Source organism: Astyanax mexicanus, chromosome 6 (assembly GCF_023375975.1).
Source record: "Astyanax mexicanus isolate ESR-SI-001 chromosome 6, AstMex3_surface, whole genome shotgun sequence".
NCBI classification, from domain to species: Eukaryota; Metazoa; Chordata; class Actinopteri; order Characiformes; family Acestrorhamphidae; genus Astyanax; species Astyanax mexicanus.
In genome coordinates this window covers 55775834-55791522 of record NC_064413.1, presented here as the reverse complement: position 1 = coordinate 55791522, position 15689 = coordinate 55775834, and the positions used below count along the sequence as shown (strand labels likewise).

Genomic DNA, 15689 nt, shown 5'->3' with positions numbered 1-15689 from the left:
AATGACCTTATTATTGTATCATGTTTTTGATCAGAGTTTGTTTTACAGAATGAAATGTCTGAAGGAGTGCTCATCCAAGACTGGTGATTCCATACTTTTTGCCAGGGGTTGTATAAATGATCAGCTGTTCCATATACTTTTCTCAATTAGTGTAACTTAGTGCTAAAAAAAGCTATGCTTAAAGCAGAGTTATATGAGAATATGTATTCTTGCTCATGAGCTCCTCCTACAGGTAGGGAATGTAATGCACTTTTACTCCACTGCAGTAAAAACAAATCACGATTTGAGCACTCCCTCATGGACGACGCTACACATGCATTTCTGGACAAGCTGAGAGATTCAGAATTAGCATTATTACAGGATGTTACAGTAATATAACACAGTGTTACCTGCGTGTGAGGTCGAACACCCTGACGTGTGCAGCGTCCGTCCCTACGGCCAAGTAAGATCCGCACACGTCCAGCATGATGGGGTTTCCCTCCGCCTCAGAAAACGTTAACAGCTGCTTCACAGTACCCTGTAAAACACAAATACACAGTTCTTGTCAAATTTAACGCTTTTAACACTAGCTCTCTTTAATGTTAGTTCTCTCCCCGCTAATGTTAGCATCTCAGGTGTCTATATAATTGTGTGAGTGTGTGTTAGCTCAGTGTAAGCTCAGTGTTCTGGAGCTGACCTGTGGTGTGCGGACCTGTACCCGGTTGGGCTCCACAGTGTAAATATTCTCTTCATGAACCGCTAGAGCCACAGAATCACACTGGAACGAGCCTGAAGAAACAATGTTACATAAAACATGTGATCCAGTTTATACACTACTAAATACATATATGCAGGTTTACTATAGATGAGCCATTAACCAGGGCACCGTGCAGATTGATTGAGGGCATGTCAGTGTGTCTTTGCTATCGTAATGACAGGAAAAGTACATTTTGCTCACTTCAAAACGCACAAAAGAAATGTACTAACTCTCTTAATTAATCATGGGTGTGCTTAACATGAAATAAACCAATCAGAGGGCCTCTTGCTCATCATTCTCTTTAAGAGTAGAACCAGGTGAGCTCTGACTTTGGCAGATTGCTGTTTTAACGCTGCAGCTACCTGGGCGTGTCCAACAAACACTTCTCAGCAGTGGAAATAAATATTTTTTTCCACTGTTTTCCAGGTAGAAAAAACAAATAATTAGACTCTGCACAGCTGAGGCTGCTACGCTATGAGGAGTCTATGTATATATATGTCTATATCATTATCAGTACAGTAATGGTGGTGCTCGGAGCTGAAGCTAGCGTTATGGGATGTTAACAGTGGTGTTTAATGAGCTTCTTCTGCACTTTTTAAGTTATTAATGCCTCGTTTTAAATGTGAGAGCTCTCCGGATGGTGTGGAGCTACTTTGAGCTGGATAACGGTGTAAAAAGTGATTTATCAGGGTAAATTATGCCCCGTATCACCCAGTCTGAAGGGTGCTTGGACAAACTGTTTAAATTTCTGGATCTCTGAAAGCTGTGGGAGAATGGAGGTGTGCAATTTATCAAAGATAAGAACTTTTTATCATATTTTATTACAACAAAAGTCCATTTTACACCAGAATTCTACTTAATTACTTTATTATACAACAAAAAGAGACAAAAAAGGCAAATTTACTCCTATTCCTGTACTACTGTAAAGCTAAAACAGTACAGACTCCACATTTTTCTTAAGTATCTTTCACTGGATTTGCACTGATTGTGTGAAGCTGGTGTGAGATTGGTGTGAATAACATGTATTCCTTTAACACCAGAGGAATTCTGTACCTGTGCTTCTCAGAGACTGTCCTGAGACTTCATACACTGTCACACATCTCCCATCCCAGACAGTCACTGTCTCCTATAAACACACACACACACACACTGTAAAAAATCAACATTTCAAGGCAACTTACTGTACTAGATGTTTCAGTTTTGAGGCCAACTCAAACTTTTAAGTTGACTTTTAAGATGACTTACTACCAGTTGTGCAAACTAGAAACCTTTTGTTCATATTATTCATATTTCATGTGTATAAAAACTTATTATAGTACTTATTATAGCAGGATCAGGATAAGTTGTTTCAATGAGTTGTTTCACATTTAACATTAAGGTTTTTATGCAAATAAAAAATAAACTTTTCATCAGTATTATTTTCATCAGTTCATAATTTTATTAACAACAATATTGAACACAGTAAATAAAAACCTGTGTGTGTGGAGCAGCAGTACCTTGGCGAGCTGCACGGCTCGGATGTGTGTGTCGGTGCGCAGTGTGAGGTGTGTATCCGTGCTGAAGTACGTCAGGCTCAGCTGTGTGGGTGTGAGCTGCACCGCCGCCACCTGCTGGCTGTAGTGTGAACACATCACATGCTCAGAGAGAATCAACACCGAACTACTGCTGCACACGGCCAACAACTGCAGACTCGACCCCCACTGCAGAGAGAGAGAGAGAGAGAGAGAGAGAGAGAGAGAGAGAGAGAGAGAGAGAGAGAGAGAGAGAGAGAGAGAGAGAGAGAGAGAGAGAGAGAGAGAGAGAGAGAGAGAGAGAGAGAGAGAGAGATGAGTTTCTTTGATTTTATCAAAATGAAAACCTCTAGCCATCAAACTAAACTGAACTGCTTGAATTTTTGCACCAGGAGTAAAGCAGCATAAAGTTATCCAAAAGCAGTGTGTAAGACTGGTGGAGGAGAACATGATGCCAAGATGCATGAAGAAAAAAACTGTGATTAAAACCAGGGTTTTTCCACCAAATATTTATTAATATGAACTTGTTTTCTTTGCATTATTTGAGGTCTGAAAGCTCTGCATCTTTTTTGTTATTTCAGCCATTTCTCATTTTCTGTAAATAAATGCTCTAAATGAGAATATTTTTATTAGGAATTTGGGAGAAACGTTGTCTGTAGTTTATAGAATAAAACAACAATGTTCATTTTACTCAAACATAAACCTATAAATAGAGAAATCAGAGAAACTGATTCAGAAACTGAAGTGCTCTCTTTATTTTTTACAGAGCGGCAGATATCTGTTTACTAATCTACCTCTCAGTCTGTTTCTCTATCTGCTTGTCTCTCTGTCTGTCTGTCAATATCTTTCAGAATAACTTTGTCTATGTCCAAATCTATCTGTCTCTGATTGGATTAAATGATCTGCTCTGGTCTCTGGGTGCAGATCCTAATGGAAGGTCTGGGTAAAGATGCTAAAGTGCTCAAACCTGCAGCTGAGTGATGTTCCCCTCCAGCTCGGTGGGCGTCTGTAACTTCCACTGAGTTTTAGTATCTGCTTTCTGATTGGTCACTGTCACCATCTGCCACAGAGCAACACGCCCCCTGTTGGTTCCTGCGGCAAGGACATCTGGAAAAGCATGAAAATAAAATTAGTCTATGTGTAAAAGTGTGTGTTTTTGCATGATTTCAACATGATTTCAGCATAATACCCGAGACAGTGGTTTATCGGCTATTTCAATCTCAATTCAGTTATGAGTTTTTGTTTTTAACCACGGTATTCAGAGTGCCCCCTGTGGGTGGCATGGCTTCATTACCAGACCAGCTTGCAGCGCTGAGGAGAGTTCTCATAGTCTTAAAGAAGTAAAGCTAAGTTTTTATTTTTCACTCAAAGCTCCTAAAGCCTGATAGAGTAGTTAAACAAGATTTGGCAGTAAATTTCTGTTTTCTGTTCCACCTTAAATGCAGCAGCAGATCTATTTAGATGAAAGATTTAATTTTCTGACTCTGAAGTTGTGTGAAAGTGTGTGAGAATGTGTGGGCTGTGTGTGTGTGTGTGTGTGTTCTCACCTTTGGCAGCGCAGTAGGACACACAGTTCAGCAGTTCTCCTTTCTCAAAGCCCAAATTCTCATCCAGAGACAGAATATAATTATCATCTCTCTCTAGATCCCACAACCTACACACACACACACACACACACACACACACACACAAATAACAGCAACAGAAAAATCACATTATTCTTATCCTCGCAATAAAACACTAACAACAGCTATATATCAATCAATCAACCTTTATTTTAATCTTTATGTTCGGGAAAAAAACATTGAGGGTGACCCTCATTTACAATGTTGCCAAGCCTTTACAACATCAAAGGGATTGAAAGCATTTAATAATAAGTACTCATTTTAAAATCAACATTTGATATATATATATATATATATGTAAAACAGAACATTCTAAAAATCATTTAAAAAACAAATTGCCACATAAAAAGTAAAAAAATTCTAAATTATAAAATAAGTTAAATAATAGAACTATGCAACACAATGCAACAATGAATTCAGACCTGATGTGCTGTTCTCCAGATGCAGTGATCAGGAGTCCGCTCTCCATCCACACGATATCTGCAGTGTGTCCTCCTCTCCCACTCAGCTTCACCTACAACACACACACACACACACACACACACTGTCAGATGTGTGTTCAAGTTTTACAAAGCGTAAAATAGTCACATCATAGCTAGGAAGTCTGCCAGTGTTGTGCCATTTCACATTTAAAATAAACCAGTTCAAAGTTCTGTTCAGACTCATTTAAATTAACTAGTTCATATTCATTTGTGTTTTACTCCTTAATAAATAAGCTGCTAATTCTCTTTCAATAAAACCATTTTGTACCCACCAATCACCAGCCCAAAATCACTGCTACTCCCAAAATAAATATATCATATACCACACTGATTTATATACTGAAACTGTGCTTGTTTCCGCAACACAGAACAATAGTTAATGTTTCAGCACTGCAGACAATTGCTTTTAAGCTTTTAAACTCCAGTTATAATAAAGCTCTTAAACTCCAGTTATAAAACTTAAAAAATTATAAACCTTTTAAACACTATAAACCTTTTAAGCTCCAGTTATAACTTAGAACTGTGCTGTTCAACCACACTGTTTAAAAAGCCTTTAATACTCTCAACATGTAATAAGTTCCCTCATTGGTGCACATATTAAAGCCCATCAGCCAATCAGGGGCCTTGGCTGTAATAAGGTGCTTAGTCATGCAGGTGTGTGCAGTAAGAGATGAGGGAGACTAAACAGATATGCTCCTCCATTTCTCCCAGTTCAGATGTGCTAATTTCCTTTTGTTTAAGTGTGAAATTTGATGGTTCAAGTTCAAATCTGTGACACAAAGTAAGATAACGTTTTAACTTATCTGATTCTAGATTTATTTCTATAGCTACTATTTCTACCTATCCTCAAGAGTTTCATTATTTTACACCTGTTTATGTGTCTGTATTTTAAATGACTTCTTTATATTTGAGTTACTGAGTTGTTTAGGGAAGTTCTCATGGTATAAACTGTTTTAGAAGTGTTACAACTGATCTGTGTATCAAGTTTTTAGTCTTATTTTACTTATTCATATTAACTCATATATTTAGAATGTGTAAGACTAATACGTCTTGTGGAGGATAGAGAATAATATTTTAACCACACTAACTGGATACCCTTCTCCAGAGTGCACACTCAGCCTGTACAGTAGCCTATGAGAAGCTATTAGCACAGCAACAGAGCAGAGCTAACAAACACCACTAACCACACAAATCAGCAAACGATACAGACCACATTTAACCACCACTAAAAGTACAGCAGCAGCATTCAGAAATGTAAAGCTTATAAGGCAAAAATACAGCATTTACTGTTTGTTTCTTTCACTTTTGTGTTAGCAATTTCAGTCAGTATTAAAATACAGCACGTTAAAACTCCCACACACTAATTAAATTCTTTAAAATAGCTTTGCTGTAGTAAATATTTAAAACATGACATTACCTTGCTCAGCTCTTGAGCTCCTCCTTCTGGACCGAGGCTGAACTGTGAGAGCAGCAGGGAGTCGGTGACCACAGCTAGCATGGCTCTGCGCTCCGAATAAAACATCTTCTGCACTCTGCCCTCTACAGTCAGCAGGGACACACTGCGCCCCCGGTCATCCACACTGTACACACACCCTATAACACACACACACACACAATAGCATTAGTATTAGCCGCTAACCGCTATTTCCCTTTTTTTAGAGAGAAGTATTATTAGCGTGTAACCTGCTTCTAACCCCAGATAGCGCTGCTGAAAAGGTTAGCCACTAATGCTAATGCTCCAGCCTTAGTGCTGGAGAAATTCGGGAATGTAAGCTTACTGTAAATAAACTGAAGCGATTTACTCACCCAAATAAACAGTTTTCAGGAAAGAAATCTGTGTAGATTAACATTCAGCACTCTTTTAACTTTAAAAGAAAGGTTTTTTTATTACAGTTTTGTTTACTTAAGCTTAGCTTTACTTAACTTATTTAGCTACCCCCCCCCCCCCCCCCCCCACCACCACCAGAGGCAAGACCTGCTGAATTAGAAGTTTCTTATAGTGTCTCTTAAAATGTGCTTTATAATCCAGTGCGCCTTATGTATGAAAATAGACCAAAAAATAGACGTTTATTGATGTACTATTGAATTATTCTGGTAAAGAATATTATTAGAGCTGGATATGAACATTATACGAACTTAATTCTGAATACTGAAGTAGTGATACTGATATTGATATTAAGTAGGCAGTGTATGTCTGACCGTCGGCTGTGCTGGCGTAGATAGTGAGTCCTTCTTGTGACCCAGGAGACCAAACCCCGCCCCCTTTACTGCTCTTCCTCCAATTAAACTTATCCAGGGCATCTTCATCACCACTGACTGCTGCTTTCGCCAACATCGCCACATCCCTGCATACACACACACACACACACACACACACACACACACAATTACATGTGTGTAACACAAAATCAATGTATACCCACTTATTTATTGAAAAAATGTAATGCACAATAATGAACATTAGCAAAAGTCCAATTTAATGGTAAACATATTTGGGTTTTAGGTGATGTTAGGTGACGTTAGATGACATATGGTGGTGTATGGTGGTGTGAGGTGATGTTAAGGGGTTTTAGGTGATGTTAGGTGATGTATGATGGTGTATGGTGCTGTGAGGTGATGTGAGGTGAGGTTAGGTGATGTGAGGTAAGGTGATGTGAGGTGAGGTTAGGTGATGTGAGGTAAGGTAATGTGAGGTGAAGTTAGGTGATGTGAGGTAAGGTGATGTGAGGTGATGTGAGGTAAGGTAATGTGAGGTGAAGTTAGGTGATGTGAGGTAAGGTGATGTGAGGTGATGTGAGGTAAGGTAATGTGAGGTGAAGTTAGGTGATGTGAGGTAAGGTGATGTGAGGTGATGTGAGGTAAGGTAATGTGAGGTGAAGTTAGGTGATGTGAGGTAAGGTGATGTGAGGTGATGTGAGGTAAGGTAATGTGAGGTGAAGTTAGGTGATGTGAGGTAAGGTGATGTGAGGTGATGTGAGGTAAGGTAATGTGAGGTGAAGTTAGGTGATGTGAGGTAAGGTGATGTGAGGTGAGGTTAGGTGATGTGAGGTAAGGTGATGTGAGGTAAGGTAATGTGAGGTGAAGTTAGGTGATGTGAGGTAAGGTGATGTGAGGTGAGGTTAGGTGATGTGAGGTAAGGTGATGTGAGGTGAGGTTAGGTGATGTGAGGTAAGGTGATGTTAGGTTATGCGAGGTGAGGTAAGGTGATGCGAGGTGATGTGAGGTGATGTGAGGTGATGTTAAGGGGTTTTAGGTCATGTTAGGTGATGTATGATGGTGTGAGGTGATGTGAGGTAATGTGAGGTGAGGTTAGGTGACGTATGGTGGTGTGAGGTGATGTTAAGGGGTTTAAGGTGAAGTGAGGTGACATGAGGTGATGTTAGGTGATGGTTAGGTGATGTATGGTGACGCGAGGTGATGTGAGGTGATGTGAGGTGATGTGAGGTACAGTAAAGTGATGTTAGGTGATGGTTAGGTGCGGTGCTTACTCTGTGGGAGGTGTGGGTCTGAAGATGCAGGTGGTTAGGGGTTTGTTGTATTGTTGTTTGGTCACATGATTCCCATGCAGTCTTCCTCTAGCATCCACCTTCCACAAGGCTAGAACCCCTGCCTACACACACACACACACACACACACACACACACAATGAGCATCTCCATTTTTGCTGTTTTTCCACCGTTTTTCTCCATAATGTAAATATTGCACTTGTTCTTTGAATTGTTCTTTTTACTTTGACTTTAATTAAAAATTACGTTTTTTTTTTGCTATCATGATGAAGATACAGGGCATGTCATTAGTGCACCGTGCAGCTTGACTTGGAGCGTCAGTGTGTCTTTGCTATCGTAACGACGGGAAAAGTACACCATGTGTGGTTCGAAACGTGCAAAAGGCATTATCGTTAGCAGTTAGCCGCTAATGCAAATGCTCCAGCTGTAGTGGAAATCTGTAAATCTAAGTTAACTGTAAATAAACAGTTTTCAGGTGAGAAATTTGTGTAGATTAACATGCAGCAATCGATTGACTTGTCTGACTCGACTAAAATGTTTTTCCTTAAGAATTACAATTTTGTTTACTTAGCTTAGCTTTATTGTATTAGAAAGAAAACATGGCGACACCCCTGTTCCTTACTAGAGTTACATAAAATGCGCCTTATAATCCAGTGGGCCTTATAGTGCAAAAAATACACTACATGTACATGTTATCATTACCTGTATGCTGCATGATTCAGAATCGAAATAAATCAAATTGGAACGATTTTGTAGATCAGTAGCGACACCCAGCCCTAGTAAACATGCAGAACACTTTGAATTTAACTTAAGACACAGTTAATTTGTCTTGTTTTAAGTGACTCTAGTTGTTTTAACAGTAGAGTCTGATTCTAAAAAAGAGAAACAGGACGTGGTCAGGAAGTGATGGAGCTCACCTCATCTCCAGTCACCAGTCTGGCTCCACTGGAGCTCCACTCCAGCAGTGTGATGCAGGCGGTGTGTGTGTTCTGGGGCAGGAGGGTCTGTTCTCCGTGGGGGTGTGTGAGGAGCAGGGTCTCGCCCGTCTCCCAGCCCACCGCCAGCAGGGGTTTAGTGGGGTGCCACCGCAGCAGCGCCGGGCTGAACCCACGCTCCACATGACACAACTCCACATGCTCCCCCTACAACACACACACAACCACACGGTACTGTAGAGGTTTCTTTAATAAACAATCAATCAATCAATCAACTTTTATCCATCTTCACTTGGTAATACATTGAGGGGAACACTCATTTTTAATGCAGCCGAGCAGTTAAAACTTAAAGGGTTTAAGGACTTAAAAAGTACACCAGTCAGTACACCAGTGATGACTTTCTTCTTTAGGACATTCCAACAGTACTGTTGTACTGAAAAATATATTTGATAAAAAAACAAGCAAGCAAACAACATAAGACTTAATTGAGAAGAAATAAAATAATTCAGAATAAAAGGATAAATGGACATGCTAAAATGTAAAGCAATACAATAAAGAGATAAATACATAATTAGAATAATAAAAAATAAGCATAATTAAATGAATAATTGTCTAAAACAATGGAGTATCTAAAATAACAATAAGATTATAAAGAAAGTGAGTGATAGAAAAAAAAAGGTAAAATAGAAGACAATAAAAAAGGATCAAATAAATGAAATAAAAAGGTAAAAGGCAAATAAAAAACATGGAATGAGACAAATAAAGACACTAAAAAGTAAAACAAAAAAAATGATAAATAAAAAGACAAATAAATAAAATAACTCAACTAAAACAATTATAATCTGTCTGAAGGTGGTTAGAAATTAAAATAAGTTTATAAAACATTATTTAGTGACTACAGTGAGCTGACTTTTAGAGTTTTGAGTGAAAGAAGCACAAGATACAGGGTTCATTGACTTTTTAACCAAAAGATTTTCATGATTTTTTTCATGACTTTTAGATTTTTAAGACATCAGTGCAGACATGGACAATAAAACTAAACATCAACTAAAACTATAAGTAAAATTGATTATAGTGGCTAAAATTAATCTAAAAGAAAGACTTAATAATAAAATGTGTGAGCTAAACTTATCCAGGCCTGGAAATTGCTATTTTCACATTCCATGACTTTTCCAGGTTTTCATGACCGTACGAACCCTGAAGGGAGTTAGTAGGTGTTTCTAATAAAGAGGCCAGTAAGTGCAATATCACTTGTTCTTACCTGCTGCAGGTAGATGTCTACACTTCCTCCGGATGCAGGGTTGATGGAAGCGACTGCCAGCAGGGGCTGAGAGGAGTGCCAGGCTAAGAGAGCTGCTGATCCACTGCTGTCTGGAGCCTGAACCCGGTGATCAAAATACACAGCCATACCTGTAATAAACACAGGGGACAGAACACAGTGAGATCCCTGATCACCAAACCAGCAGCTAATTAGCCTGAGAGTTACAGAGGATACAAACATCCTGAGAAAAAAAACCCTAACACAACACTAAATACATAAAAATACAAGATAAATATATTTTATAAAGTTAAAGAATCATTCACATTGATAGGCAGAAACAGAAAGCGAACAGCAGCAAGAAATATACACAGAATCTCAAAATCACAATAATTCCAAAATATAGATCTCAATCATCTCAGCCTATGAAATAAAATAATAAAAAAAAAATAATAATAAAAGTGACCCACCACAGCAATTTTTCTAATTATTATTATATTTTTCTTTTTTTATTTAAATTCAATTGTAATGCTTCAAAACATTTAGGGATCTAAAAAGTAATAGTTGGCAAAAAAAAAATCTAGAAAAAATGAAGAGAGCACTTCAGTTTCTGAATCAGTTTCTCTGATTTTGCTATTCATAGGTAAATGTTTAATAAAATGATGTTTTGATCTATAAACTAATAACTCAAATATTTTAGTCTTCTACGGTTTCAACTTTAAATTCAGCTTTAAATTTAAGCATGTACACTTATCTTTTTATTCGAAATTATTTTATTTCTTCTTAATTAGGTCATAATTGTTTGCTTGTTTTTCTAACGCTTTTGTCATTAAATCTTTATTGTTTCGTTTTTCTAACCTGATTAAATACTATTTTAAATTCAATTTAATTTCCAGTATGTTTAAGTTGCAAATGCTCAGCTGCACTGAAAATGAGGATTGCCCTCATTGTATTACAGAATAAAAAAATAAAGGTTGATTTGTTTTTCTTTGTTTTATTCTATAAGCAATGGACAACATTTCCCCCAAATTCCAATTAAAAATATTGTCATTTAGAGCATTTATTTACAGTAAATGAGAAATGCACAAAATAACAAAACTTAAGGAATAACCAAAGACCAAATAATGCAAAGAAAAAAGTTCATATTCATAAAGTTTTAAGAGTTCAGAAATAATCAATATTTGGTGGAATAACCCTGGTTTTTAATCACAGTTTTTATGCATCTTGGCATCATGTTCTCCTCCACCAGTCTTACACACTGCTTTTGGATATCTTTATGCTGCTTTACTCCTGGTGCAAAAATTCAAGCAGTTCAGTTTGATTTAATGGCTTGTGATCATCCATTTTTGATCCTCTTGATTTATATTCCAGAGGAAGAAACTCATCATTTTAGATGGCCCCTTATTTTTTTTCAGAGCTGTACAAATAAAAAATAAGTAAATAAGTAAAAATATAAATAAATAAATAAATGATTCAGAAAAAACAGGGTTCTTTATTAAAATATGTTAATGTATATTCTGTGGCACTGCTTAAATAAGCCTTTAGCTGTAATAATAATAAAAACACTTAACTATAAAAGTTAAACCCATATAACCCATTAACTGATAGCTACAGCTAATACACTGTAAGTTATCTGTTTAGTAAAATAAATGTTATTTAAGTGAACAGCCCGCTCGCTGACAGAAAACCCCGCTGTAATGGTGTAAATGTGCGGGTTTAATCCGGTTTAGTTTGTATTCTGTATTAAATGAACCGGTTTGTTTGGTAACAAGTTAATTTAGCTGTATTAGCATCGCTAGCTAACAGCAGCTAATCCCTCCACACTACTAACGTTACCCGAATAGCGGGGCCTAACTGATAAACCGCAGCGAATAACAGCCTGCACTCTTACCCCAGCGCTCTGTACCGGTCCGCAGAAAAGCCCGTAATCCGTTTTATTCAGATTCGACTTTATATGAAGCGGTTTGTTCTCTTTTTACTCTCATTTGTACCGGATCCTCCGTGTTTTCGCTGCTGCTGCTGGTCGAGAGGCGTTGAGTCCCGGTTACCGAGACAACCAACAGGACGGGGCTACGGGAGGCAGGCTGGGCTCTGATTGGCGGACTCTCCTGGGCGTATCCAATTCACTTACTTAGGGCACTAGTTAGGGCACATAGGACTGGTAACTTCTCTACATAAAGAATAAGAAATACAGCTCTGGAGAGAGCAAAAGAAAACACCTAAAAATGATGAGCTTCTTTGATTTTACCAAATTAAAAACATATATACAATTATTATTTATGTATATATATATATATATATATATATATATATATATATATATATATATATATATATATATATATATATATATATATATATATATATAATGAAAGCTGATTTATATATAATGAACTCTGATATATATATATAATGAAAGCTGATATATATATAATAAACGCTGATATATATATATATATATATATATATATATATATATATATATATATATATATATATATATAATGAAAGCTGATATATATATATATATATAGATAATGAACTCTGATATATATATATATATATATATATATATATATATATATATATAATGAAAGCTGATATGTATATAATGAACTCTGATATTTATTTATAATGAACTCTGATATATATATATATATATATATATAATGAAAGCTGATATGTATATATATAGATAATGAACTCTGATATATATGTAATGAAAGCTGATATATATATATATATTGTATGCTGGTAGACCGCCCCCGGCTCGGGGAAAGCAGCTCGCGGGCCGGAGCTTGTTTGCCACCTTCGCCCCCTGACACTTTGGCCGGTCGCGCCGCACCTCCGTGGAGAGAATGAGCCTCGCTGCCTGCCGGTGGTCGGCCTCCCCTGCGCGAAGAGCTGCGGCCGGCTGAACCACAACGCCACCTGCAGTCTCTCAGGCTGACTGTGCGGACCACCCGTTTACCTCTTAAAGGGTCTTAACATTAAAGGGTCTTCATTATATATATATCAGAGTTCATTATACATGTATCAGAGTTCATTATATATATATTTTTCATTATATATATCAGAGTTCATTATATATATGTCAGAGTTCATTATATATATATATCAGAGTTCATTATATATATATATATATATATATATATATATATATATATATATCAGAGTTCATTATATATATATATATATATATATATATATATATATCAGAGTTCATTATATATATATATATCAGAGTTCATTATATATATATATATATATATATATATATATATATATATATATATATATATATATATATATATATATATATATCGGCTTTCATTATATATATCGCTTTCATTATATATATATCGCTTTCATTATATATATATATATCAGAGTTCATTATATATATCGCTTTCATTATATATATATATATCAGCTTTCATTATATATATATCGCTTTCATTATATATATATCGCTTTCATTATATATATATCAGAGTTCATTATATATATATCGCTTTCATTATATATATATCGCTTTCATTATATATATATATCAGAGTTCATTATATATATCGCTTTCATTATATATATATCAGCTTTCATTATATATATATCGCTTTCATTATGTATAAATATCGCTTTCATTATATATATATCAGAGTTCATTATATATATATCGCTTTCATTATGTATATATATCGCTTTCATTATATATATATATATATCAGAGTTCATTATATATATGTCAGAGTTCATTATATTTATATCAGAGTTCATTATATATATATATATATATATATATATATATATATATATATATATATATATATATCAGAGTTCATTATATATATATCGGCTTTCATTATATATATATCAGCTTTTATTATATATATATATATCGGCTTTCATTATATATATATATATATATATATCGACTTTTATTATTTTATCGGCTTTCATTTTATATATATATATATCGCTTTAATTATATATATATATCAGAGTTCATTATATATATATATCAGAGTTCATTATATATATAACAGAGTTCATTATATATATATATATATATATATATATATATATATATATATATATATATATATATATATATATATGAGTTGATTATATATATATATCAGAGTTCGTTATATATATATCAGAGTTCATTGTATATATATATCAGAGTTCATTATATATATATCAGAGTTCATTATATATATATATATATCGGCTTTCATTATATATATATCAGAGTTCATTATATATATGTATATATATGTATCGGCTTTCATTATATATATATCGCTTTCATTATGTCAGGGCTCTAGAAATTGGACCCAAAAGCAGAGAGAAATCGGGAGAGTGCTGATTTATTAGGTCAAACAAAGAATACAACACAAACTTCCTCTTCTCAGGACAAAAACCTTTTCCCAAAAATACCAAACTAAAAATCCACAGGTTGGAGCAAAAATCTCTACAAAAATATCCCTTTAAGCAGGTCAAAAAATATCTAACAAAACAACCCACAAAAACAGTCCATCAATTGTCCAAACAAAAACAGATTCCCAAAATCCCACTTAATCAATTGTCCAACAAAATCCCACAAAAACAGTCCATCAATTGTCCAAACAAAAACAGATTCCCAAAAATCCCACTTAATCGAGTGTCCAACAAAAACCCACAAAAACAGTCCATCAATTGTCCAAACAAAAAACAGGTTCACAAAAATCCCACTTAAATCCTTTCAGAGAGAAAAAAACACAACAGAACAGCACGAAGGATAAAGACAGGAATAACTCACAAAACGTTGACAGGGCACGGCACGGCAATCCGAGGCAGATTACCCAAAATCCAGGGTTTAAATAAGGCAGGAGGGGGGGAAAGAACCAATGAGAGGCAAGGAAACAACAAGGTCAAACAGTCACAGGTGGATGGCATCACAGACAATCAAGGTTCAGAGTTCAGATCAAAAAGGCAGGTCAATACCCACAAATGTCCACCAGATGGAGACAAAGGGGCCCGCAGATAGAACCCTTACAGTACCCCCCCCATCAACGAACGCCTCCCGGCGTAACAGTGGATTGGGCAAGATGCCGACGGTGAAAGTCCCTGATGAGAGAGGGATCGAGGATCTGGCGCGCAGGGACCCAGCTCCTCTCCTCCGGGCCGTAACCCTCCCAGTCAACAAGATACTGCCAGCCACGGCCCCGTCGACGGGCCTGCAGCAGCCGACGCACTGTATAGGCATCAGAGCCATCAATGAGTCGGGGGGGAGGAGGGGGTACAGGGGCAGGGTGCATGGGACTACAAATGAATGGCTTGATGCGGGAGACGTGGAAAGTGGGGTGGATGCGGCGAAGGATGAGGGGCAACTTCAGCCTAACAGCAGACCGGTTGATAAGTTTACAAATCGGGAAGGGGCCGATGAAGCGGGGTGCCAGCTTGCGGGAGTCCACCTTAAGTGGAAGGTCCTGGGTGGACAACCAAACACGCTGGCCCACCTGGTAACGAGGGGCCATGGTGCGATGCCTGTCCGCCTGTTTCTTGATCCTGGCCGAGGCACGTCGGAGAGCAGAGCATGCTTGGCGCCATGTCCGACGGCAGCGACGAACGAAGGCTTGGGCAGAGGGAAC

General features: G+C 36.7%; 1 protein-coding gene across 2 annotated transcripts in view; it reads right to left on the bottom strand.

Annotated features, from left to right (window-relative positions):
- ift140 (intraflagellar transport 140 homolog (Chlamydomonas)) overlaps nt 1-12108 on the bottom strand; it is an 80751-nt gene extending 68643 nt beyond the window's left edge. For both annotated transcript variants that reach the window (XM_049480068.1, XM_049480069.1), the window contains exons 1-13: nt 11945-12108; nt 10057-10205; nt 8778-9002; nt 7843-7964; nt 6554-6699; nt 5772-5947; nt 4295-4386; nt 3795-3901; nt 3215-3354; nt 2233-2436; nt 1790-1862; nt 677-768; nt 390-517 (exon numbers count right to left, since the gene is read on the bottom strand). In XM_049480068.1, coding sequence (XP_049336025.1) covers nt 390-517; nt 677-768; nt 1790-1862; nt 2233-2436; nt 3215-3354; nt 3795-3901; nt 4295-4386; nt 5772-5947; nt 6554-6699; nt 7843-7964; nt 8778-9002; nt 10057-10203 — 1652 coding nt within the window. In that variant the 5' untranslated portion in view covers nt 10204-10205; nt 11945-12108. The remainder of the gene's footprint in view (nt 1-389; nt 518-676; nt 769-1789; nt 1863-2232; nt 2437-3214; nt 3355-3794; nt 3902-4294; nt 4387-5771; nt 5948-6553; nt 6700-7842; nt 7965-8777; nt 9003-10056; nt 10206-11944) is intronic.
- Between the last annotated feature and the right edge of the window lie 3581 nt (nt 12109-15689).